This window comes from Neovison vison, chromosome 4 (genome assembly GCF_020171115.1).
Source record: "Neovison vison isolate M4711 chromosome 4, ASM_NN_V1, whole genome shotgun sequence".
Classification (NCBI taxonomy): Eukaryota; Metazoa; Chordata; class Mammalia; order Carnivora; family Mustelidae; genus Neogale; species Neogale vison.
The window spans coordinates 226,330,381-226,352,211 of record NC_058094.1 but is presented as its reverse complement, the minus strand read 5'-3'; the positions used below and the strand labels follow the sequence as shown (position 1 = coordinate 226,352,211).

The following is a 21,831-nucleotide window of genomic DNA, read 5'->3' as shown; positions in this document are numbered from 1 at the left end:
TCAGAGCAACAAAGAACAATTTTGTGGTGTAAGTATGTTTGGTGGAATATGTGAGATACACTTCTAACAAGATATTGTGTATTCAAAATTTGGATTTCAGAGACAGAGCATCCTGTATTTTTGTTTGCTAAAATCGGCAACCCCAGCCTGTGAACAAATCCTACCTTTGGTTTTCTCATCTGTGAAATGGTAAAAACAACAGGGCCTATCTTACGTGTGGCTGGGCTGAGATAATCCGGGCGGAGTACTTGCCACAGCCTATGAAACATAATGGGAGCTGTTTCAGGCTGGCGTGCCTTAGGCTACATTCCGAGAAGTATGCTTTCATTAGAGAACTCCCAGGCTTACTTTAAGGTTTGTCTGAACATTCCATCATACCAAAACTGTGTTTTAAGGAAAGCTTTGAGTGGGTTAGCTCCAGAATAGAAGTCAGGTTTTTAAGTTTCCACATGAAACAGAATATTGCCACCTATAGGCTAATACGGATTTCCTTTCGATCACACCAGTACTTGGATATTTATTCTCATTTCTATTCCAGACTTGTCTAAGGAATATACTACATCATCTCTAAAACTTGCCCACACTGTTATCTGGTACCTGAACCAAGACTCACCCTAAAAAATTAAAATTTAAGGGGCACCTGGGTGGCTCAGTCTGTTGAGCACCTGACCTTTGGGTTCAGCTCAGGTCATGATCTCAGAGTCTAGATCGAGCCCTGAGCCCTGCATCAGGCTCCATCCGCACTATGCGGAGAGTCTGCTTGAGATTCTCTCCCTCTCTTCCTGTCCCTCTCCTCCCAACCCTTTCTCCCCATGCCTGCATGTGTGCCCTGTCTCTAAGGAGAAAAAAAAAAAAGTAATACCTAATATTAGGCTCATGGCTCTAAGAACATTTGTCTTTTTCTTTCGGCAAAGCTGATTATTTGCCATATCCTCCTTTATGCTTACCAAAGGAAAAAAAAATTATGCTCAAATTTCAAAACTAAAAAAAAAGTTATTTCAAAATGATTTATTTATACTAGAATTTTTTCCTTCTGCTATAGATTTCTATTTTGTATTTTACCCTAATTTTAATAGATCCATGTGTTTATTATAAACATTTTTATTACTTCCTAGAAGCAGGTAAAGTATAAATATGGGCCAAGAATAAAATCATAACGTGGTGCTTATTTTGTGTTGCCAGATTGACTTTTTAAAGGCTCAGTCACGTTCCCTGACCACCGTAATATATAAGCTCAAGTCTTCCCCATGTCATTCTAACAACGGATTCTATAGAGTAAGTTGCTAAATACATATGTATAAAGAGATCATAGTAACTGGTTCTTTTTTCTTTACATTATATGGATTATCTCAAAGAACACGAGCTCCATGAAGGGAGGGATGTTTTGTTGTTCCCCCATCTGCTGTGTCCCAGCATCTAGAAGGAAATCTGGCCCTGGATGACTACTCAGTTGTCGACTGAGTGATCATAAAAGATAAGTTGTCTCCTGCTATAAAAACTAGTTTATACGCTAAGTTTAGTGATCGTACCCCATCTCCCCCGGTTCTTTTATTCCTTTCAATGTGTTTCCCCCTGCATTTTCTCATTGTTTCTGTGAATTAAATATATGCCCCCTTCCTAGCCACCTTCACCAGGGTGAACACAGTAGCCATCCTTCAAACCCAAAAGAAATACTTTAGACATTTGGGGGATGCCTGGGTGGCTCAGTGGGTTGGGCCTCTGCCTTCGGCTTGGGTCATGATCTCTGGGTCCAGGGATCAAGTCTCATATCAGGCTCTCTGCTCAGTGGGAGCCTGCTTCTCCTCTTTCCCTGCCCGTCTCTCTGCCTACTTGTGAACTCTGTCAAATAAATAAATAAAAATAAACAAATAAAAATAGACGTTTGGGAGTGTGTTCACACAGGGTAGATAGGGAACTTAGCTACTTCTTCTCCAGTCCCAGCTAAACAGTTCTTAGTCAGAACATAGATTAACAACAGAGTGCACACTCCAAGAAAGGTCAGGAGAGCCGTAAGCCAGAGCCATGGGAGGGGAAAAATATGAACAAGGCAAAACTGGAAGCAGGGAAGAGGGACTGTCTCCTAATGACAAAAGGACAGACACAAACCAGAAGGCTGGCCTAGAGAACTGGACACCACAGCAAGTGGATGGGACGTCGGAAACTCAGGAACCCAACCAAGCAAGGGATCAGTTCCAATATCTACACTGGCAGCAAGAGAGGAGCTCGAAACAGTTGAGCTGAAGTCGGTATGTACCAACCAACACTCTCTGTGAATGTCTTTCTGAGCAGGCCACCAGGCCAGGTCACCTGCCTGGAGTGAATGGAGTTGACCGAGTCTCCAAAAGTGGACCCTTCCCTATGGTCCAACAGGACCAAGTGAGTCTGACAAACAACGAAGAGAATACACTTCACCTCCCACAACTGTATGACAGTCTCATCTGTGTGACCGTGTATATTTCTAACGTCCAAGGTTTTGCTGCCCCAGAAATGTAGTGGCATGTGTAACAAAGTGTTAAGAACTATCGTTAAAGGAAGACAGAAAGGCACTCTGGTTGTATTTCTTACTGCACGTCACTTAATTTCATGTTGTTCCAAACTCGCGTCAGGTCTGGAACTGTGTTCTCTGCTGTGTTGAAGACCTCAGAGGTTTTTAGCCCTTCATTAACGAGAAGCTTTTGTTTCCTTTTCTCTGGCTGTCCTTAGAGGTCTCCAGTTCTGGGAAGACGTTATCCAAATACCACTGAAATGGTTTGCAACCCAACCGTTTCCTCAGTTCAACGCGCTCGCTGATGTTTCCATAGGCAACAGATTTCAGACCAGGTTGTCGTAAAAAAAACTCCTCCTAAATGGAAATAGAGAGTCAGTCATTCCATTAAACCAAACAAGCCGTATCTAACGTAGCAGTATATCCTTCCATCACCTGAACAACAACAACAAAAATCAGAAGACCTTCCGATTCCATCCATAGAGTGAGGGCAGAGACACACGTGGTACCTGGATTCCCTCACCCCACACACATTCACAGTATGTGCTGTGACAAATCACAGCAGAGGGGTGTAGAGGGATCCAGGGTGGGACCCAGGGATCCGGTGCTGCTTCTTAGAAGCCCCAAGAGTCACAGCCACCTATGGTGACATGATTATATGTTCAGATTTTAAAAGACTTTGAAAGTATGCTTTTAAAATATACTAACAGGTAGGGGCTCTGTGGAGCAGCTAGGAGCTACCTAGGTGGCTCAGTTGGTTAATCATCTATCTTCAGCTCAGGTCATAATCCCAGGGTCCAGGGACTGAGCCATTCGTCAGGCTTTCTGCTCAGCAGGGAGTCAGCTTCTCCGCCTTCCTCTGTCCACCCACCCCCACCCCCCACCCCTGCCCCTGCCTCCACCCATGCACTCTCTCTAAAAATAAATATTTTTTAAAAAAATAAAATGTGCTAACGTGGAAAAATTGCAGAACAAAATATTGTGTGAGTCTCATTATATAAAAGGATATATATTTGTTTTTAAATGTGTGTTAACAAGAAACTATTCATTTTAGTGATTGCTAAATTTAGTGACTTAGCACTTGCTAATTTAATGTTAACTTCTGAGGGGTGGACCTATGGTCTGAGAAAGCTTGCTTTTCATTTAGTACTCTTTCAGTATTGTATGACTTAAACATGAGTATGTTTTATTTTTAAAAAATAATTTCTTTTAAAAATCAGGATATAATAAGCATACAAAAAGTACATAAAATTCAATGTGCAACTTAATGAATTGTTGAAAAATCAACCCTCGTGATACTGACTAGATCAAGAAATACTACACAATCTCCTCGAAGCCCCTAGCCTTTCCCATCCTGAACAAAGCCTTTCCCTTGGTTTTAAATGCTAACTTGATTATGTATTCATGCTTTTGCTTTTTTTTAGCTTTATCTAATTGTGCACACATAAATTATGTGACTTGATTTTACCCATTTTTAATTTAATAGGAACTGGAATAAATCAGTATACATTCTATTGTTTTTGGCTGCTTTAGTTCACCATTATGTCCTTAAGATGGGCTGTACTGTTTGTTGTATGTATGTCTATGGTTAATTTTCATGGCCAAATAGAATTATATCAATTAAATATGTCGCATTTATCCATTCTGATCCTGATGAGCACGTGGGCTGTATTCAGTGTTGGCTAACACCTACAATGCTGTTTGTAAACATTCTCGTTCGTGCATTCTTGCACAAAAGCGTGCCTTTCTGGGATGAATGTGTAGGATGGAATTGCTAGATTGTGGGATATTCATGATCTTTACTTGATTTTGCCAAACTGTCTTCCAAAGTGAGTTTGTAATAATGAGTGCTCCCACACGCAATGTCTGAGAATTCCTGTGCTTGCCAATACTTGGTCCTATCAGACTTTAAACAGTTTTGCCAATCTAAATGGCTATGTAGAAATACCTCACTGAGGCTTTAATCCGCATTGCCCTGATTACTAAAGAGTATTATTACTTTTATACTTTAAAATAGTAAATAAATATTAGATTAAGACCAGAACATAGACTATCATAGAGAGATTCTTACATATTTCTCCCCATGTATCTGACGTGAGGTCTTGTGGGGGTTACCACCATATTGGTTTGGGCACGGGTCCTGCGGGGACCACCTTCAAATCAGGCCAGAGCGGCATGTTCTCTGTGCGCCCTTTTAGGTCCTGGCTAGGGGCTGAAGGCTTGGGGAGGTGCACAGATGAAGGAGCATGGCTTTGGTAGAGAAATCTTTGACTGTCGGTTGAAAAGAGGTAATGGGGGGTGCCTGGGTGGCTCAGTGGGTTAAAGCCTCTGCCTTCGGCTCAGGTCATGATCTCAGGGTCTTAGGATCAAGCCCCGCATCGGGCTCTCTGCTCAGCGGGGAGCTTGCTTTCCCCTCTCTCTGCCTGCCTCTCTGCCTACTTGTGATCTCTGTCTGTCAAATAAATAAATAAAATCTTTTAAAAAAAGAAAAGAGGTAATGGAGTTTCTCACGTGGTCTCCAGATCACAATCCCTTGAGAACTTGGTAGTAGAGGAAGCGAATCTGGGGAGCTGCCTGTGGGGAGGAGGGCAGGGAGAGCTGCTCCAGAGGGGCACTGCTTAGGGGCGGAAATAGAGCTGGGCCAAACAAACTCCCGGTGGTGGTTGATTTACTTCTGAGAAACTTGAGTTTCCCTAGAAATTAAAAAGTAATGCTCCAGGGCAGTAGGTTCGAATGAACCAATTGAGAATAGGGTCTGGGAAGGTAGATGAGTGGCTGATGGCTAATTTAAGGAAAATAGAGGGGAAAACCCCAAAACTTCTTATCTGGAAAGGCAGTAATAGTAGGTGTCTTTAGGGCAATCCCATTCTGTACTCTTGCTTGTCTTTCCAAATCAGAGACGTTTCCTTCACCTTGTATTGGTCCAGCCAAACGTGCACCAATCTGAGATTGTTATAGGTCACAGATTTCATAAAACCAGGTCGACTGGGAAAGCGCGGCTTATTGATGAGTCCCACTCGCGAGCAGGGAAGTATGAAAAGTTGGCCTCCACACATCCAGATCTAGACAAAACCGAAAAACATTAATGCATGTTTGCTAGTAGTACTAGGCAACTGCAGAATCTTTTTTTTTTTTAACATAGGAATAGCTAACATGTCTTAGGTTGTTCATTTAAGCCTCACAACAACCCTATAATGTGAATACTGTGGTTATCCCCACTTTACAGATAAACTCATACAGATGTTGAGTAAGAAACTTGCCCAGTGACAAGAGTGTGCAGGGTTTAAACTCAGGAAGTTTGGCTTCCAAGTCAGCACTCCAAATACAAAGTAATTCTGTCTCCCTCATCAAAAATAATTTTGTTTTTGTTTTGTTCTTTTTTAAAAAATTTTTATTTATTTATTCGACTGAGAGAGAGAGTGAGCGAGCACATGCGGGGGGGGCAGCAGGCAGAGGGAGAGGGAGAAGCAGTTTCCCCACTGAGCAGGGAGCCTGATGCAGGACTTGATCCCAGGACCTTGGAATCATGACCTGAGCCAAAGGCAGATGCTTAACCCACTGAGCCACCCAGGTCCCCCGTATGTGACCTATTCTGATGCTGATTATATAAAAAAATGGAAAAATAGTTTGTCTTCAAATATTCACAATGATGTTCTGAGCATGACTAAGTGTTACTGGATGTTAGCAGGTAACAAGAAAATACTGATCAGGGCTAAATTCGATACCTCTTTTTTGTACTTTGAACACTTCATAAAACTTTTTTTAAAAGATTTTTATTTATTTGACAGTGAAAGAGAGCATAGCAGGGGGAGCATCAGGCAGAGGGAGAGGGAGAAGCAGGTTCCCCGAGCAGGGAACCAGAGGCGGGGCTCAATCCCAGAACCCTGGGATCATGACCTGAGCCAAAGGCAGATGCTTCACTGACTGAGACACCCAGGCACCCCTGGATCTCATTTTCATCTGAAATTGAGAACTACACAGTTGTTCACTTAAGATACTATTTGGGGGACACTTTGTTATATATCAAAAGCTAATTACTACTAGCTATTTATAATGTTTTATTCTTTTTTTTTTAGTGAGAACTTAAGGATATTTGGAAGATCATTAGTATCTGTTTGATAAATAGACTGGAGAAAGCACTGTTTATTATGTTTGAAATGTTTCTTGATTAGAAATCTGGCATACAGAATAGAAAATAAAAGTAATCAAAGTGATGGAAGAGGTACAAGACTAAAAATTTTATGAGAAAACATTCTCAAAAATCATGGGGTGCCTGAGTGGTGCAGTCCGGTGAGCACATCTGACTCTTGGTTTTGGCTCTGGTCATGACCTCGGGGTCGTGGGATTGAGTCCTACATTGGACGCCACCCTGACTTCGGAGTCTGCTTGGAATTGTGTCTTTCCCTCTGGTTCTCTCCCACCCCCCTGGAGTGAATGAATAAATAAATCTTTTAGAAAAAATCAAATTGTGGGCACCTGGCTGGCTCAGTCGGCTAAGCAGCTGCCTTCACCTCAGGTCACGATCCCAGGGTCCTGGGATCGAGTCCTGCATCGGGTTCCCTGCTCAGCGGGGAGCCTGCTTCTCCCTCTTCCACTGCCTGCAGCTCTGCTGACTTGTGATCTCTCTGTGTCAAATAAATAAATAAAATCTTTTTAAAAAACCAAATCGAAGGAAGCTACAGCCATTTAGCTTAATCTTCCTAGGGCTCATGTATTTGTTCTATTACTCTTGATTCATTCTCTAAAGGGCTCACTGTCCGTGTAGACAGTGGTCCGCTTGCTTCCTCAGAAGTTCTGCTGGAAGTTGTCCATCCAGCTCCCTGTTTCTACTGTTATTATTAGTTATTATTATTATTAGTAGTAGTAGTAGTAGTAGTAACAGCTCTGGCACCCCACGGAGAGTTAAGCTAACACAGTGGGTAAGAGCACAGACTCTGGGACACTCAGTACAGCTCGAGTCCTCCATCAGCTGTATGAATGAAGGCAAGTTACTGCAGTTACTCAACCTACTTGTGCCTCAGCTTCCTCAACTGCAGAGTGAGAGTAAGTACCCACCTCATGGGATTGCTATGAACATTAGATAATTTGATGCTTATCAAATGCTTAGAGTTTCTGTTGATAAATCAGCGTGCATCTCTGTAGTGAAGTGTGGTAGGTTGCCAGAATGGCCACACCTCTTCATTCCTCTATGCACATTTCTGTGCAACGTAACATTGTCCCTCCTTCCATCAAGAGGTAAAGCTTATTGCTCCACCTCTTAAGTCTGGCCTTGGCCACATGATTTGCTTTGGCCAATGCGACCTTAACAAATGTGACACAAACAGATGCTTGAAGTGTTTGCTGCATGGGAGTTCATTTGCTACTCTTGGGAACCTTGTGACCATCTCACTGGAAATGAGCCTGAGCTAGCCTGACTGATGTAAGACACAAATGGCAAGTCCTCTCCACCGCCACAGCGATCACTGGGCGAACATCCAGACATGCCAATGATGTCATCAGCCCCAGCTCAGCCTCTGGAGGAACACAGATGTATAGGCAATATCAGTAGAGACCAGCCATCCTGTCTCTGACTGGAAAAGCCACTTTGGAAACACAGTGAATTATGAGAAATTAGAACTGCTGTTTTAAGCCACTGTGTTTCGTGATAGTTCGTTATACAGCAAAAGCTAACTGATACCTGAGGGGACATTTTTTCTCTTAACTTCAGTTTTACTCATTAAGTAAAACAGACCTCCATCCACTTGATTGTTTATTCCAGAAACTTGGTGTGATAGATGGAAATATCATTCAGCAAGTATTAGTTCACTCTCCCGTCCCTCACTTTGGGGCAAAGTTTATTTCTTGGACATCCTGACTTTGGGCTTGTCCCTCTGTTGCCTTGGCCAACACAATGGGAGTAGACGATGCATGCTGAAGCTTTAAATATGCTTTGTGGTCTGGCTTGACTTTTGCATCCTTGCCCATCCAAATGAGAAGAATATGCTGGGTTGCCACTAGTCACCACTAATAATCTAGTACCCCAAATACTAGTAGAATAGTAATATTAGGGACGCCTGGGTGGCTCAGTTGGTTGGACGACTGCCTTCGGCTCAGGGCGTGATCCTGGAGTCCCGGGATCGAGTCCCGCATCAGGCTCCCAGCTCCATGGGGAGTCTGCTTCGCTCTCTGACCTTCTCCTCGCTCGTGCTCTCTCTCACTGTCTCTCTCTCTCAAATAAATAAATAAAATCTTTAAAAAAAAATTAAAAAAAAGAATAGTAATACTAGTAGAACATGAATAGAATTCTTTTTTTTTTTTTACACAAGTAGCATTCTAATACTCCTAGAATGATGAATTGACCTGAAGTCAAAGACTAGAGCCAAGCCCAGACCATCTAAATTCGGAGGCAGAGTGCCCCTCGCCAGCCCATGAACATATGAAAGAAACAACCTAACGCTTATTGGTCTAAGTGATTCAGTGTTGAGCTGGTTTGTAACCTAGTGTCCTTATGGCATCAGCCGGCTGCTGATGGCTTGTCTGGGACACCGCTTGGTCTTAACATCCATCTTCCCTGCCAGGCTCTTAGTCCCGTCCACTCTAATCCTAAGATATGCCTGGAATCTGTCCAGTCTTCCCACATCCATTACAGCCGCTCTGGTTCCATCCAAGGCCACCCTTTGTCCAGATCATCACAAGAAGCTCCTGCTCCCCCTGCTTATCCCCTACTTTGTTCATCTCCATCACTGTCCTACCTAAAACCCACCTGCAGCTTTCCACCGTGCATAAGACACAACCTAAATCCTTACAAGGTTCTGGGGCATCCGGCCCTTGCCCCCTCTCCAGCCTTCCCTTATCCTTCTCTCCCTGCATCATGGCCCAGCCTCACTGGCCCTTCTCCACTGACACATATGGGTTGGAAAGCTGCCTATTTTCTGAGTCTGTAGGCGGAAATCAGGGCATTACGAAGTATTTTCTTTCTTCTATAATCTGTATTTGTTTTCATGAGGTGACGTAGGGGTACCCCATGTGACAAAAACCAGGGTAGGATTTTCTCAGGCTGTTCCATTGGCCTCACAGTTACGGCGCTGCCTTCCAGATTCAGGCAGTCCATCAGATTTATTTTCTAGTCTATTCCGCCTTCTCCAGTCTCAAGAAACTTCTCAGCAGAAAGTGAGGAGAGGCTGCTAGCCAGATACCACTTTAAATGAGGCCTCTGGGATGGCTGTCGCGTAGAAAGAAAGGAACCAATATCGGTCAATGGCTCATTGGGTGGCAGACACTGTTTTAAATGCTTGCTGTGCGTCACCCCAGTGGATACACACAACGATTATTCTGATACATGATCAGGCTTCCTAGACTCCAACCAGTTCAACCATTTACAAATATTTCCAAACCACTTCTTATGTGGCAAACATACTAGGTGCTCTGGGACCCAGGTGTGAAAAGTCAGACCGTGTCCCTGCCTTCGCGGGGCTCACCGCCTGGTCAGTACACAGACTGATGGGCATCCAGCACAAAATAAAAGTGGAGTCTCTGATTCAAAAATTATAATGAATTTCAGGAAGGCAACCATGGAGTATTCCACTAAGTGGGGGGTCCTTCCAAACGTGCCCCCATGGGCAACCGCACAGGTTGTATGCCCACAGAGCCTGCCCTGAACTTGGTACACTAGAACAGGTGCTGTCATGGTACTGTCCACTCAAAAAAAGAAAAATAAAGCATGCACTCTAATGCGAGAGCACACACAGGAGAAGAGACCCCAGACTTGTGCATGTGCGTGTGCATGTGCATATGTGTGTGTGCATGGGGATGCAGGGAGAGTGGCGATAAGGTCAAGGACGCCTTCCTGAAGAGATTACATCAAAGCTGTGAAATGGACTGTGTTAGTGGGAAAGAGCAAAGTGGACGGAGGTGAGTGATGACTCAGACCTAGATCTAACCATACCTGTTGGGAGAAAGAGAGGCATGAAAGGGAGAGTGGAGACCAAGAAGGTACTCTGGGGGGATACGGGATGGATGGTTGCAGGCAGGAGGAGGGCAGCATGTCATCCATCCAGAGAGGGAAAGAACAAGGGAGGAGGCATGGGTTCAAGGGGGTAGAAAGAGCTCCACTTTCGAAATGTTGGGTTTAGGATACCCATGGGATATTCAACCTACAGGACAATCACCTATAGGCCATTAGATGTACAAGATTATGGCACAGAAAGACCTGGGAAGGAGCTAGAACTATGTCATCAGCCTGTAGTCATACAAGGGTGGTGTGGATAAGGTTACTGAGAAGATGGAGAAGAGGGTCTTGGGGCAACCCAAGAGAGGAGGCAATTCGGAGCAATGGTGACCCATGGTAAGCCGTGGTCAGAGAGCAGAGGGCTGCCAAGGAGCATGACCCCCCCCCCTTATGCAGACTCTAAGAATGTGGTCCGCCCTTTCTCTACTCCCAGCACACGGTTTGCTTTCTAATCGAAGCATCGGAAGAGGTGTGACCACCTTGGGCAGCATCTAAGCTGGCTTCGATACCTAAGAGGTCCCGTCCCATAGTGAGGCAGGTGATGCTCAGAGTATACGGAAGGGCTCCAGGGCTGGAGCAGGGCACCTTGCCCATATCTGGGGCCTCCAGGATGGCATGCCAAGCCACGCAGGTTGTTGGGGGCTGCTGGAGGCCTGCCTGCCCTCCACCAGGAAATGAAGTGTGGATCTGCAGCCTGGGGGAGAAGCCTCCTGAGGCTGCGGGTGAAGCCGCAGCTCCCATCCCCTCTCCGGAGTGAGCACAGCAGGCAACTAAGACAAATTCAGAGCTCTGGAGGCTTCCAGAGAAAAATGACTTAGAAATAGAATAGAACCAAGCTGGCGAGGTCTCCAGACCTGGAGTAGACAGTACCAAGCAGGACACACGGGTCTGGAGCAGACACCGACGAGTTCCCCGAATCAAGGCAAGTTACTCCAGCCTCTGCGCTCCAGCTCCTCCGCTCTAAGGACATCACGCATGTAGCTCGCAGGCTTGTCGGGAACATTAAGTAAGTTAACACCTGTTGGATCCCGGAGCAGCGCGTGTCATATACATAAGACCTCGTCCAATAAACGAAATGCATCTTTATCCTTTACCCCGTAACTTAAAAATGCCATTTCTGCAGGGAAGCCTCCGAAGACACATGGCTCCCCCAACACAGGCTGGATTCCCCTTTCATCTGATCTTGTGGTGCTCTGTATGTCTCTATGCATCTACCAAACATAAATAACTAATCACCTCTCTCCACTTCAGCGCGTGGGGCTTCCTGCTCTCATGAGCTGCGTTTGCTCTGTGCGCCACTGAATGTAGTACTAGCACAGCACTTTGCACGTAACAGGCTCTCGGTATTGGTGAGTGAGTGAATGGATGGATGGATGGATGGATGGATGGACGGATGAGGTCTGTGCCTTCTTCTGAATGCCCGGAGTATAGCACAGCCCAACACAGCAGGTGCTCCTACATGAGGGCTACACTGGACCTAACGAGAACTCTTCACAGCGTCTTCACCCTAAACAAGGGTAGACTGGGGTACTGTCACCACCCAGGTGTTAGTGAGAGCCATGGGAGTTGATGCAGGGGTGGTGCCCTGAAAAATCTCAGTAAGGTATGACACAGACCCAGGCTGATCAGAACAGAGATGCGACAATGGGTCCCACGCCCCTGCCCTGCCAAACAAGATCCCTTTAGTTGCTGGGTGGGCTGCCTATGGGTGATATTCAACCAGCTCAGAGTTGAAGTTCTTCCCCACTGGGTAAGGAAATATGACACTATATTAACCACCAATGTGGCTTCACATGTGCAAGACAGCTGAGGTCAGCCCTGAGCCCCGAGGAACACATGGGGCAAAAGGGACAGCTGACAAGAGCACCAGTCTTGGGGATACCCACGCTTCTAGGATGCATAGAAGATACTGCTGGAGACCAGAACAGAGCTGTGGAAGAGGAGCGAGGAGCGATGTTCTAAACTCCAAGAAAACGTCTGAAAAAAAAACCGGCCGACAGCATCAAATGTTGCAGTGACCTCCAGGACACAGAGGAACAAAAGCCATCCATTAGGGACATCAGTATTAAACTGGTGACAGTTCCCGGAATGCTGTCCCAGGGTGCCGAGGCCACCAGGATGTTAATTTATTGGAATGAGCACTGAGAAATGAAGACATATGTACAGGTGTCTGTGATCTTCTTTCGGGAAACACAGGGTTACTTATCTTGGTTAGAGACCGCGGCCAGTGTCAAGAGAGTACGCCTCCTATTTATTAATTTACATGTTTATGAGGAGAGAGACCCACACATACTTAAAAAATATGAAGGGGCCATTAGAAGTGGAGTCATTGAGAAAATGGAAGCAAGGAAAATTAATACATTTGAATGATACGTTAACTGTTATTTGCTATCTGGAAGGAATATAGAACCAGAAAAAGGAATACACTCCCTCTTCAAATATGCATGTGTTGTTCACTAAATTGATGTTCTTGAGACACAAGAATGTGCTCATTAAGATATTAGATCCTGAAAAGGGGACCTAATATGCCATACACCATATTCACAGAGAGCTATACAATAAAACAAGGAATCATCAGCCAAACAACGAAAAGTACCAAAGACATGAACATTATAAAATAATGCTGGGGTCAGAAGGGAACACATGATGGGGGCGGGGAGAGACAATGAAAACAACACACTTCCCATGTACTGCCAAACAGGGCCTTAAAAGGAAAAAGATATTGTTCCAGATAATTTTATATTTTATATTCTCAATAATGTACCTGAAGCACTATGAAAGTAGTCTGTGTTTAAGAGAACTTTGAGCGAGTGAACAAAGTAACAAGCCAAAAGGAGGAAGAGGGAGACCAAATCCAAAACATAACAGCAGCTGCAAAGAAAAAAAATCAGAAAAATAGAACACAAAAAGCAAATACAGCAAACAATTTAATACCCGCTAAGACAATATGTGCATTCAGAGGCTGGTCTCTGCAGACGACCACAGAGTGTAAGAACAGAGGGCAACATAGCATCATTACGGCTCGCGCGTATTAAGCACCTTCCAGAAAGTATCTGTTTACTGCATTGTAATAAGGACCCTGTTTTTTCATTTTACCTGCAAGGAAGCTAAAGATCAACCAGGATTTGAACTTAGTCATTGATTAAACTGCTTTCTCTGCACCAGACTGTGTCTGCCAGGAAGAAACAAACAGGCAGAGAAAAGTGAGAAAAAAATTAAGGATAATAACGGTGAATTCGCAACCCAGATTTGTATGCACACTTCAAAGTGACCATTATTTATTTTAAGTTTTATTTATTTAAGACACCTCTATACCCAACATGGGGCTCGAACTCACAACCCTGAGATTGAGAGTTGCAGGCTCTTTTGAGAGAGCCAGCCAGGCACTCCAAAGTGACCATGATAAAAAGTCTATTGGAATTTAGTCAAAAACCCACAGCAGCTTCTTTCTAGACATGTCTCCAAAGGCAAAGGAAACAAAAGTGAAAATGAACTTTTGAGACTTCATCAAGATCAAAAGCTTCTGCAGAGCAAAGGAAACAGTCAACAAAACAAAGAGGCAACCCACGGAATGGGAGAAGATATTCACAAATGACACTGCAGACAAAGGGCTGATATCCAAGATCTATAAAGAATTCCTCAAACTCAACACACACAAAACAGATAATCACATCAAAAAAATGGGCAGAAGACATGAGCAGACACTTCTCCAAAGAAGACATACAAATGGCATGGAAAAATGTTCATCATCACTAGCCATCAGGGAGATTCAAATTAAAACCACATTGAGATATCACCTTACACCAGTTAGAATGGCCAAAATTATCAAGACAGGAAACAACATGTGTTGGAGAGGATGTGGAGAAAGGGGAACCCTCTTACACGGTTGGTGGGAATGCAAGTTGATGCAGCCACTTTGGAAAACAGTGTGGAGATTCCTTAAGAAATCAAAAATAGAGCTTCCCTATGACCCTGCAATTGCACTACTGGGTATTTACCCCAAAGATACAGATGTAGTGAAAAGAAGGGCCATCTGTACCCCAACGTTCATAGCAGCAATGGCCACAGTCGCCAAACTGGAAAGAACCAAGATGCCCTTCAACGAAAATGGATAAGGAAGATGTGGTCCATATACACTATGGAGTATGATGCCATCATCAGAAAGGATGAATACCCAACTTTTGTATCAACATGGACGGGACTTGTGGAGATTATGCTGAGTGAAATAAGTCCAGCAGAGAGAGTCAATTATCATATGGTTTCATTTATTTTGGAGCATAAGAAATAACATGGAGAACATGGGGAGATGGAGAGGAGAAGAAAATTGAGGGAAATTGGAAGGGGAGATGAACCATGAGAGACTATGGACTCTGAAAAATAATCTGAGGGTTTTGCAGGGGCAGGGGGTGGGAGGTGGGGTGAGCCTGGTGGTGGGTATTAAGGAGGGCACGGATTGCATGGAGCACTGGGTGTGGTGCATAAACAATGTATTGTTACACTGAAAAGAAATAAAAAAAAAAGATGTGGTCCATATATACAATGGAATGTTACTCAGCCATCAGAAAGGAGGAATACCCAACTTTTGTATCAACATGGACAGGACTGGAGGAGATTGTGCTGAGTGAAATAAGTCAAGCAGAGAGAGTCAATTATCATATGGTTTCAGTTACTTGTGGAGCATAAGGAATAACACGGAGGACATGGGGGGATGGAGAGGAGAAGGGAGTTGGGGGAAATTGGAAGGGGAGATGAACCATGAGAGACTGTGGACTCAAAAACAAACTGAGGTGTTTTTTTTTTAATTAATTTATTTATTTTCAGAAAAACAGTATTCATTATTTTTGCACCACACCCAGTGCTCCATGCAATCCGTGCCCTCTATAATACCCACCATCTGGGGGGCGCCTGGGTGGCTCAGTGGGTTAAGCCGCTGCCTTCGACTCAGGTCATGATCCCAGGGTCCTGGAATCGAGTCCCGCATCGGGCTCTCTGCTCAGCAGGGAGCCTGCTTCCCTCTCTCTCTCTCTGCCTGCCTCTCTGTCTACTTGTAATCTCTGTCTGTTAAATAAACAAATAAAATCTTAAAAAAAAAATACCCACCATCTGGTACCCCAACCTCCCACCCCCCCCCACCACTTCAAACCCCTCAGATTGTTTTACAAAGTCCATAGTCTCTTTTGGAGGGGAGAGGGTGGGGGGTTGAGTGAGGCTGGCAGTGGGTACTATGGAGGGCACGGATTGCATGGAGCACTGGGTGTGGTGCATAAACAATGAATTCTGGAACACTGAAAAGAAATTTAAAAAATAAATAAAAAATTTAAAAAAAGAATCTAGTCAAAAACCAAATCTTACCTATGATAAACACAAAATAAACATCTGAATGGCACCTTTGTATTTTCTTTAGAGTCTCTCCCAGCGTATCTACTTCGTACTTTCTTCTCTACCCCAATTATTTCATTAAATCTTCACAAATTTGCAACTGAAGGAACAGAACAAATGACTAAAGGAAAAGAGAGAGAGAGAGAAAGAGGGAGGGAGAGAGAGAAAAACTAGGAAACAGACTCTTAGCTCTAGGGAATACACTGGTGGTCACCGGAGGGGAGAGGGTGGGGGATGGGGGAACAGGTGATGAAATTAAGGAGGGCGCGTGTTCTGATGAGCCCCAGGTGAGGTCTGGAATTGCTGAATCCCTATATTGTACAACTGAAACTAATACAACACTGTGTTAACTTGAAAAGGGTTTTCTCCCTCCCTTTCCCCCTCCTTCCCCCTTCTCTTTGCTTAGCCAACACCCCCTTCTCCCACTCCCTTAAACATTCCTCCCATGTTGTAAAAAGTGATAAGATACTACAAGGAATGTTGAAAGGTCAGTCTACATGCAAATAAGGGATTGTAGTCTGACCAATGCCGATGGTCAGTCTACATGCTAATAAGGGATTGTGGTCTGGCCAATGCCGATGGTCAGTCTACATGCTAATGAAGGATTGAAATCTAGCCAATACTGTCTGTTTCCCTTTTGTTAACGACCAATGAAAGTAACTTCCCACTATGTAAATGAAGGATGCTGAGCGAACCAATCAGGGGTATTCCCGCGCACCAAGTATGCCTTTACATTCAAACCAGCCAATGAAAACTTTGTAACCGTGCTTCTGCTTCTGTACGTATGCTTTCGCTTCCCCAAACCCCATAAAAAGGCCCTGAACTAAGGGCTGGCGCGCGAGTCCTCCTAAGACTTGACCGCCCGCAGGTACCTGTGTCTACTCAATAAACCTCGTGCTGTTTGCATCTGACCAGTGGACTCGGCTCGGTTTTTGGGTCCGGGGGTCTCCTCCTGAGAAGGGGTCCATTCCGGGGTGCTTGGAGCCCCGGGGGGATCTTTCAAACTATTCTGCAATTTAAATAAAATTTTAAAAACCCACAAAAATGTAAGAATCTCCACAAAATTCTGAGAATGGCATTTATATTTGTTCCTATTTACCAGGTGAGAAAGTAGGGAATTAGAAAAACTAATGGCTGCCCCACAATTTTACAGCAAGTTAGCAACAGAGCTGGGACCCATTCTGATGCCTAATGACTAGTGATCTAATATCACGGGAATATTTAAAAGTCAAATCTACTTTTAGATTTGAGATGTAATTCACAGTCTACAAGAAATTTACCCTTTTGCAGTGTACGATTCAGTGACTCTGGGTATTTTCATGAGCTTGTCCAACCAGCACTTCTATCTCATTCTGGAACATTCTCACCACTTCCAGAAATAGCCCTGGCACCCATCAGCACTCATTCTCTTTCCTCAAGCTTCTGGCAACCACTAATCTACATTCTGTTTCTATGAATTTACTTAGTTTGCACATTTCCTAGGAGAGGACTTATTCATATAAATATGTGGCCTTTTGTGTCTGACTTCCTTCACCCACTGTAATGTTTTCAAGTTCCACTCATGTTGTAGCAGGTATCCTGGGATTCAAGGGTTGAGAGAAAACCTAGACACCCCCTACCAAGTCTTCTTAATTTGCAGATGGGGAAACTGAGGCCTGAGATAGCCTGCAGAGTTAGTGGCACCCAAGTCCCCTACTGCCTAATGCTGTAATTTTCACTACACCACAACCACCAAGACAATCAGTGTAATAAAGAAGAGCTTCCACAAATAAAGAAAACATTAATGTGATATGCCATATATTAGAAATAACAAATCATAAGGTAATAAAAGCTGGTATTTTACTAACTATTGTCATACTCAGTGAGGAGTCCCACAGGTCATTTGTTTCACGGGATGTGGGAATGGTACCCGATGCGCAGGCAGGAAAACTGGGCACAGGTCTGAAGTCAGTGTTTGCTCTCTCTGAACAAAGGTAATGATTTAAAAAGCCAAGTCTGAATTACCCTTAGTGAAAGTTCCAAATTTTCTGCTCCCGAGAGTTTCATGTCCCTGTCGTACTGTCCAATCTCATTAAAATAATGCCTATTTATAGCAAAAACTCCTCCAGCCATTGCAGGTGACCTAAAAAGGACACATAAATATTAAATCACAGACTCGGTCATTCTGGATTTTTTTGCCAAAATTATACTGAATATTAGCAGTAACATAAAAACTAGAAAAGAGCACAATACTGATACAAAATTGTTAATATATATTTAGGAGAACACGACCTAAGCAAAATAAGAGTCCCACACTTAACCATCTCCACCACCCAGGCACCCCCGCAGTAACTTTTACTTAGCTCTCAACGAAATGTATAGTGACATATTCTAAATGGAGCACTGGGTGTGGTGCAAAAAACAATGAATACTGTTATGCTGAAAATAAATTTTAAAAATTTTTAAAAATAATATTTTTCTTCTTGAGAGGGAACATCATCTTTAGAATGTGAGTTTCCCCCGGGAACAAATATTGAATTGAGATTAGAGTTTACAAATCTCCCGTTCCAAGCACATTAAGTGTGTTACATTTACTTTTGGGAAAAACACAATGTTACAAAGCACCTTTTTTTGGTCCACCAATAGCAGGGTCCAATAACACCAAAGTAAGTAGTTTGAAAATGATTACATGTTCCTCTACTCATTCATTTTTTTAAAACGTAGGTATTAAACACCTATGATGTGTTAGAGATAAATTAGTGAATCAACAGGTCAAGGTCCCAGCTCGTACGGGGGCAAGGGTGGAAAGAGGGACCCCAGCGTCACCACGGTCTTGGAGGAAGAGGATGGGACTGTGGATAAAGGTCCAGCGGTGAATGAGATGTGATCCAACTCCTGATGTATTTTGAAGATGGAACCAGCAGACTGGCTTACGAGTGGGATGTGGGTGGAGGAAGCGAAGAGTGAAGGCCAACCCCATCATTTTGGCCTGGGTACCTGGAAGGGAGAGTTGCCGTGCACTGAGATGGGGAAGCTGGGGGGTGGGGGTAGATTTTGGTGGAAAGATTCAGCTGGGGACATGTTTGAGGTGTCGAGTCAGCATTCAAGTGGAGATGCCAGTAGGCAGTTGGAGGGAAGAGTCTGGCACTGGGCAAGCGGCCGGGGCTGGAGACAGAACTCTGGGAGTCCTCAGCTTAAGATGGGCAAGAAGCACTTCGTGGGTGTGGGGAGGCGGAGAAGAGGATCAAGAACTGAGGTTGGAGAGAAGATGAGGAATCGAGGAATCGGCAAAGGAGATGGGAGCGAGCAGATGGAGTGGGGGGTGGTTAGAAGGAAGACCTGGAGATTGTACTGATCCGGAGTCCAAGGGAGGATTCACAGTATCTACAGTATATACCCAGGATATACAGTGCATAATGCGTGGGGCATACAACATATGAGGTATCAACTGTCTATGGTATCAGTAAGGCTTTCAGTCAACACTAGGCTCTTAGTCGATAGAGAATTGCATCGAAAGCTACATTCAGAGTTTTGACTGCACAGGGTGGTCAGTGTGTCTAACTCCTGTGTTGTTCAAGGTGAACTGTACGTTATCACACATGTATCATGTATAATATATATTCTATAAATGACTGGTATCATGCTAAGTTTTTTAATGGCTTGATTTTTTATTTAGCATATTGTGAGAATTTTCCTTTTATAGTAATTAGCTTTCAAAAAACTTTAGGTAATATTCTACAAAGTATGATTATACTTTTTAACCATTTCACTATTGAACATTTATGTTGTTTTTCTTTTTTAACTAATATAAATGTTGCTATGATAGATGTCACTATACTTACTTCTCATTAACTCCTTAGGGAAGTGTTTCAAGACGTTGAATTATTGCATTGAAGAATAACATTTATAAGATTTTTAATGTATATTAATGTATTAATTTTAATGTATATTAATATAATGTCAAATCATTTTCAAAAGCATGTGTGACTATATCTATACACATAGTGTAATCAAATTCCAAAAATGTTACTACTTAGCAAATACCCGGAGTAGTTTTCCTATTGAAATTTTTAGAGCCTAAAGCATACCTGATATGTGACACAGGGAAATACTATAAAATTATGTTAATTTTTTTGTAAATGTAACACTGCAACTACTTCTTACTGAAAGTAACTTCATTTTAAATTAAACAAGTTCATTTTGAGATGAACTCCAAATATTGATGCTTTTTAAAAAATTTTTGAGTAAATCATTATTTTTACATATTTAATGTTGTTTAAATGAAGAGTATCTTTACTCCTTTTCATTCTGAAGTCTGGGGGGTGCCTGGGTGGCTCAGTCGGTTAAGCACCTAGCTCTTGATCTCAGCTCAGGTCATGATCTCAGGGTCATGCGATCGAGCCCTGTGTAAGGCTCCGTGCAATCAGCTCGGGATTCTCTCCCTCTCCCTCTGCCCCTCCCTACCCCACTCATTCTCAAGTCTGTAACAGTAAAATAGTTACCATTTATACTGATCACTTCCCCTGTGTCAGCCCTTAGGTTATGTTCTATTTTAAAAATTACTTTTATTAACATATAATGTATTATTTGCCCCAGGGGTACAGGTCTGTGACTCATCAGGCTTACACATTTCACAGCACTCACCATAGCACATACCCTCCCCCAGTGTCCATCACCCAACCACCTTATTCCTACCCCCAAACCCCCAGCATTGGGTTATGCTCTTTACAAGCATTGGCCTATTTAATCTCTTTGATAATCTCGAGAAATATGCATTTTATTATCATCATTTTACAGATGAAGATGGTGAAGCTATGAGGCAACTGGCCCAGCAGAGGGCTGCCTTATTGCACAACTCTGGGGATGCCAACCACCTATAATCTTTGTGAACAGGGCCTCCTGGAGATGTGCAGTACACAGCCTATACAGCTGTACACAGCAGTCCTGAATAGCTAACAAGTGGTGGTTGGAGCAGAGCAAAAATGAGTTATACACTGGAAGGTGCATGAAGTGCTCTATTGTTCTAAAAACAAAGACATTTGGTGACATCAGCAAAGTAGGGTTTTAAGAAAACTAATGTAGCCACAGAGTAACTGGCATGAGGGAGTGAAGCCTCCAGGCCAGCTTGTCCCTTACAGTGTAGAGGCTAACCCCAGGACAGTGAGGGCCTAGGCCACGGGGACAGGCAGAGAGATGGAGAGATGTCCTGTGAGAGTCATCACAAAGGCTGAGTCCCCTGGAGCTGGTTAATCACTGAATCAGAGTAGGCAGCGGCAGACCGCAGGTGTAGTCAGGCTTCATGGCTGCATAGTACTCCACTATGATTCCAGCATAAAGTACTAAATAATCTCCCAGTTACTCCTTCTGGTTCTTAGTGTTTATTTCATCCTTGAATCTGGAGGCCAGGCTGTGTCCCAGGAGTAAGGGGCTCAGGGCAGGGGCAGTTACTGGGACCAAGGGAAGTAATAAAGATTTGAAACACCCACTGGGCGGGGAATGAATGCATAAAGAGATGGCAGACCAGCTTGAGGCTGGAGATCAACCATGCATTGAAGCATCGGCTCACATCTTTTAAAGGAACAAAGAAAGCAGAAGGTGAACCTGATCAGACTTGGAGGTTCAAAAGGTTGCTGCGGCAGGCTGGAGGTCCTCGCAAAAAAAGCCACAGAAGAAGAATGAAATCATTGGGGCGCCTGGCGGGCTCGACTCAGTTGAGCATCTGCCTTCAGCTCGGGTCATGATCTCAGGGTCCTGGGATGGACCCCACATCAGGCTCCTTGCCCAATGAGGAGCCTGCTTCTCCCTCTCCTGCTGCTGCTCCCCCTGCTTGTGCTCTCTCTCTCTCAAGTAAATAAATATAAAATCTTTAAAAAGAGAGAAGAAAGAAACCATGAGAGGAAAAAACCAAAAATCAAAGAACTGGAGATCCTGATGATGTCCAGTGAGTAGGTGGGCAGGTGTGAGTGGGGCATAGCAGGGGAAAAACTAGGAACATCTTGGG

The 21,831-nt window shown here is 43.7% G+C and overlaps 1 protein-coding gene across 1 annotated transcript in view; it reads right to left on the bottom strand.

Moving 5' to 3' along the window:
* Positions 1 to 1,869: 1,869 nt before the first annotated feature.
* Positions 1,870 to 21,831, bottom strand: part of GALNTL5 (polypeptide N-acetylgalactosaminyltransferase like 5) — a 44,655-nt gene continuing 24,693 nt past the window's right edge. Inside the window, exons 7-9 of the mRNA XM_044244659.1 lie at positions 17,856 to 17,973; positions 5,398 to 5,547; positions 1,870 to 2,842 (exon numbers count right to left, since the gene is read on the bottom strand). Of these exons, the coding sequence (XP_044100594.1) occupies positions 2,651 to 2,842; positions 5,398 to 5,547; positions 17,856 to 17,973 (460 nt within the window). The 3' untranslated portion in view covers positions 1,870 to 2,650. The remainder of the gene's footprint in view (positions 2,843 to 5,397; positions 5,548 to 17,855; positions 17,974 to 21,831) is intronic.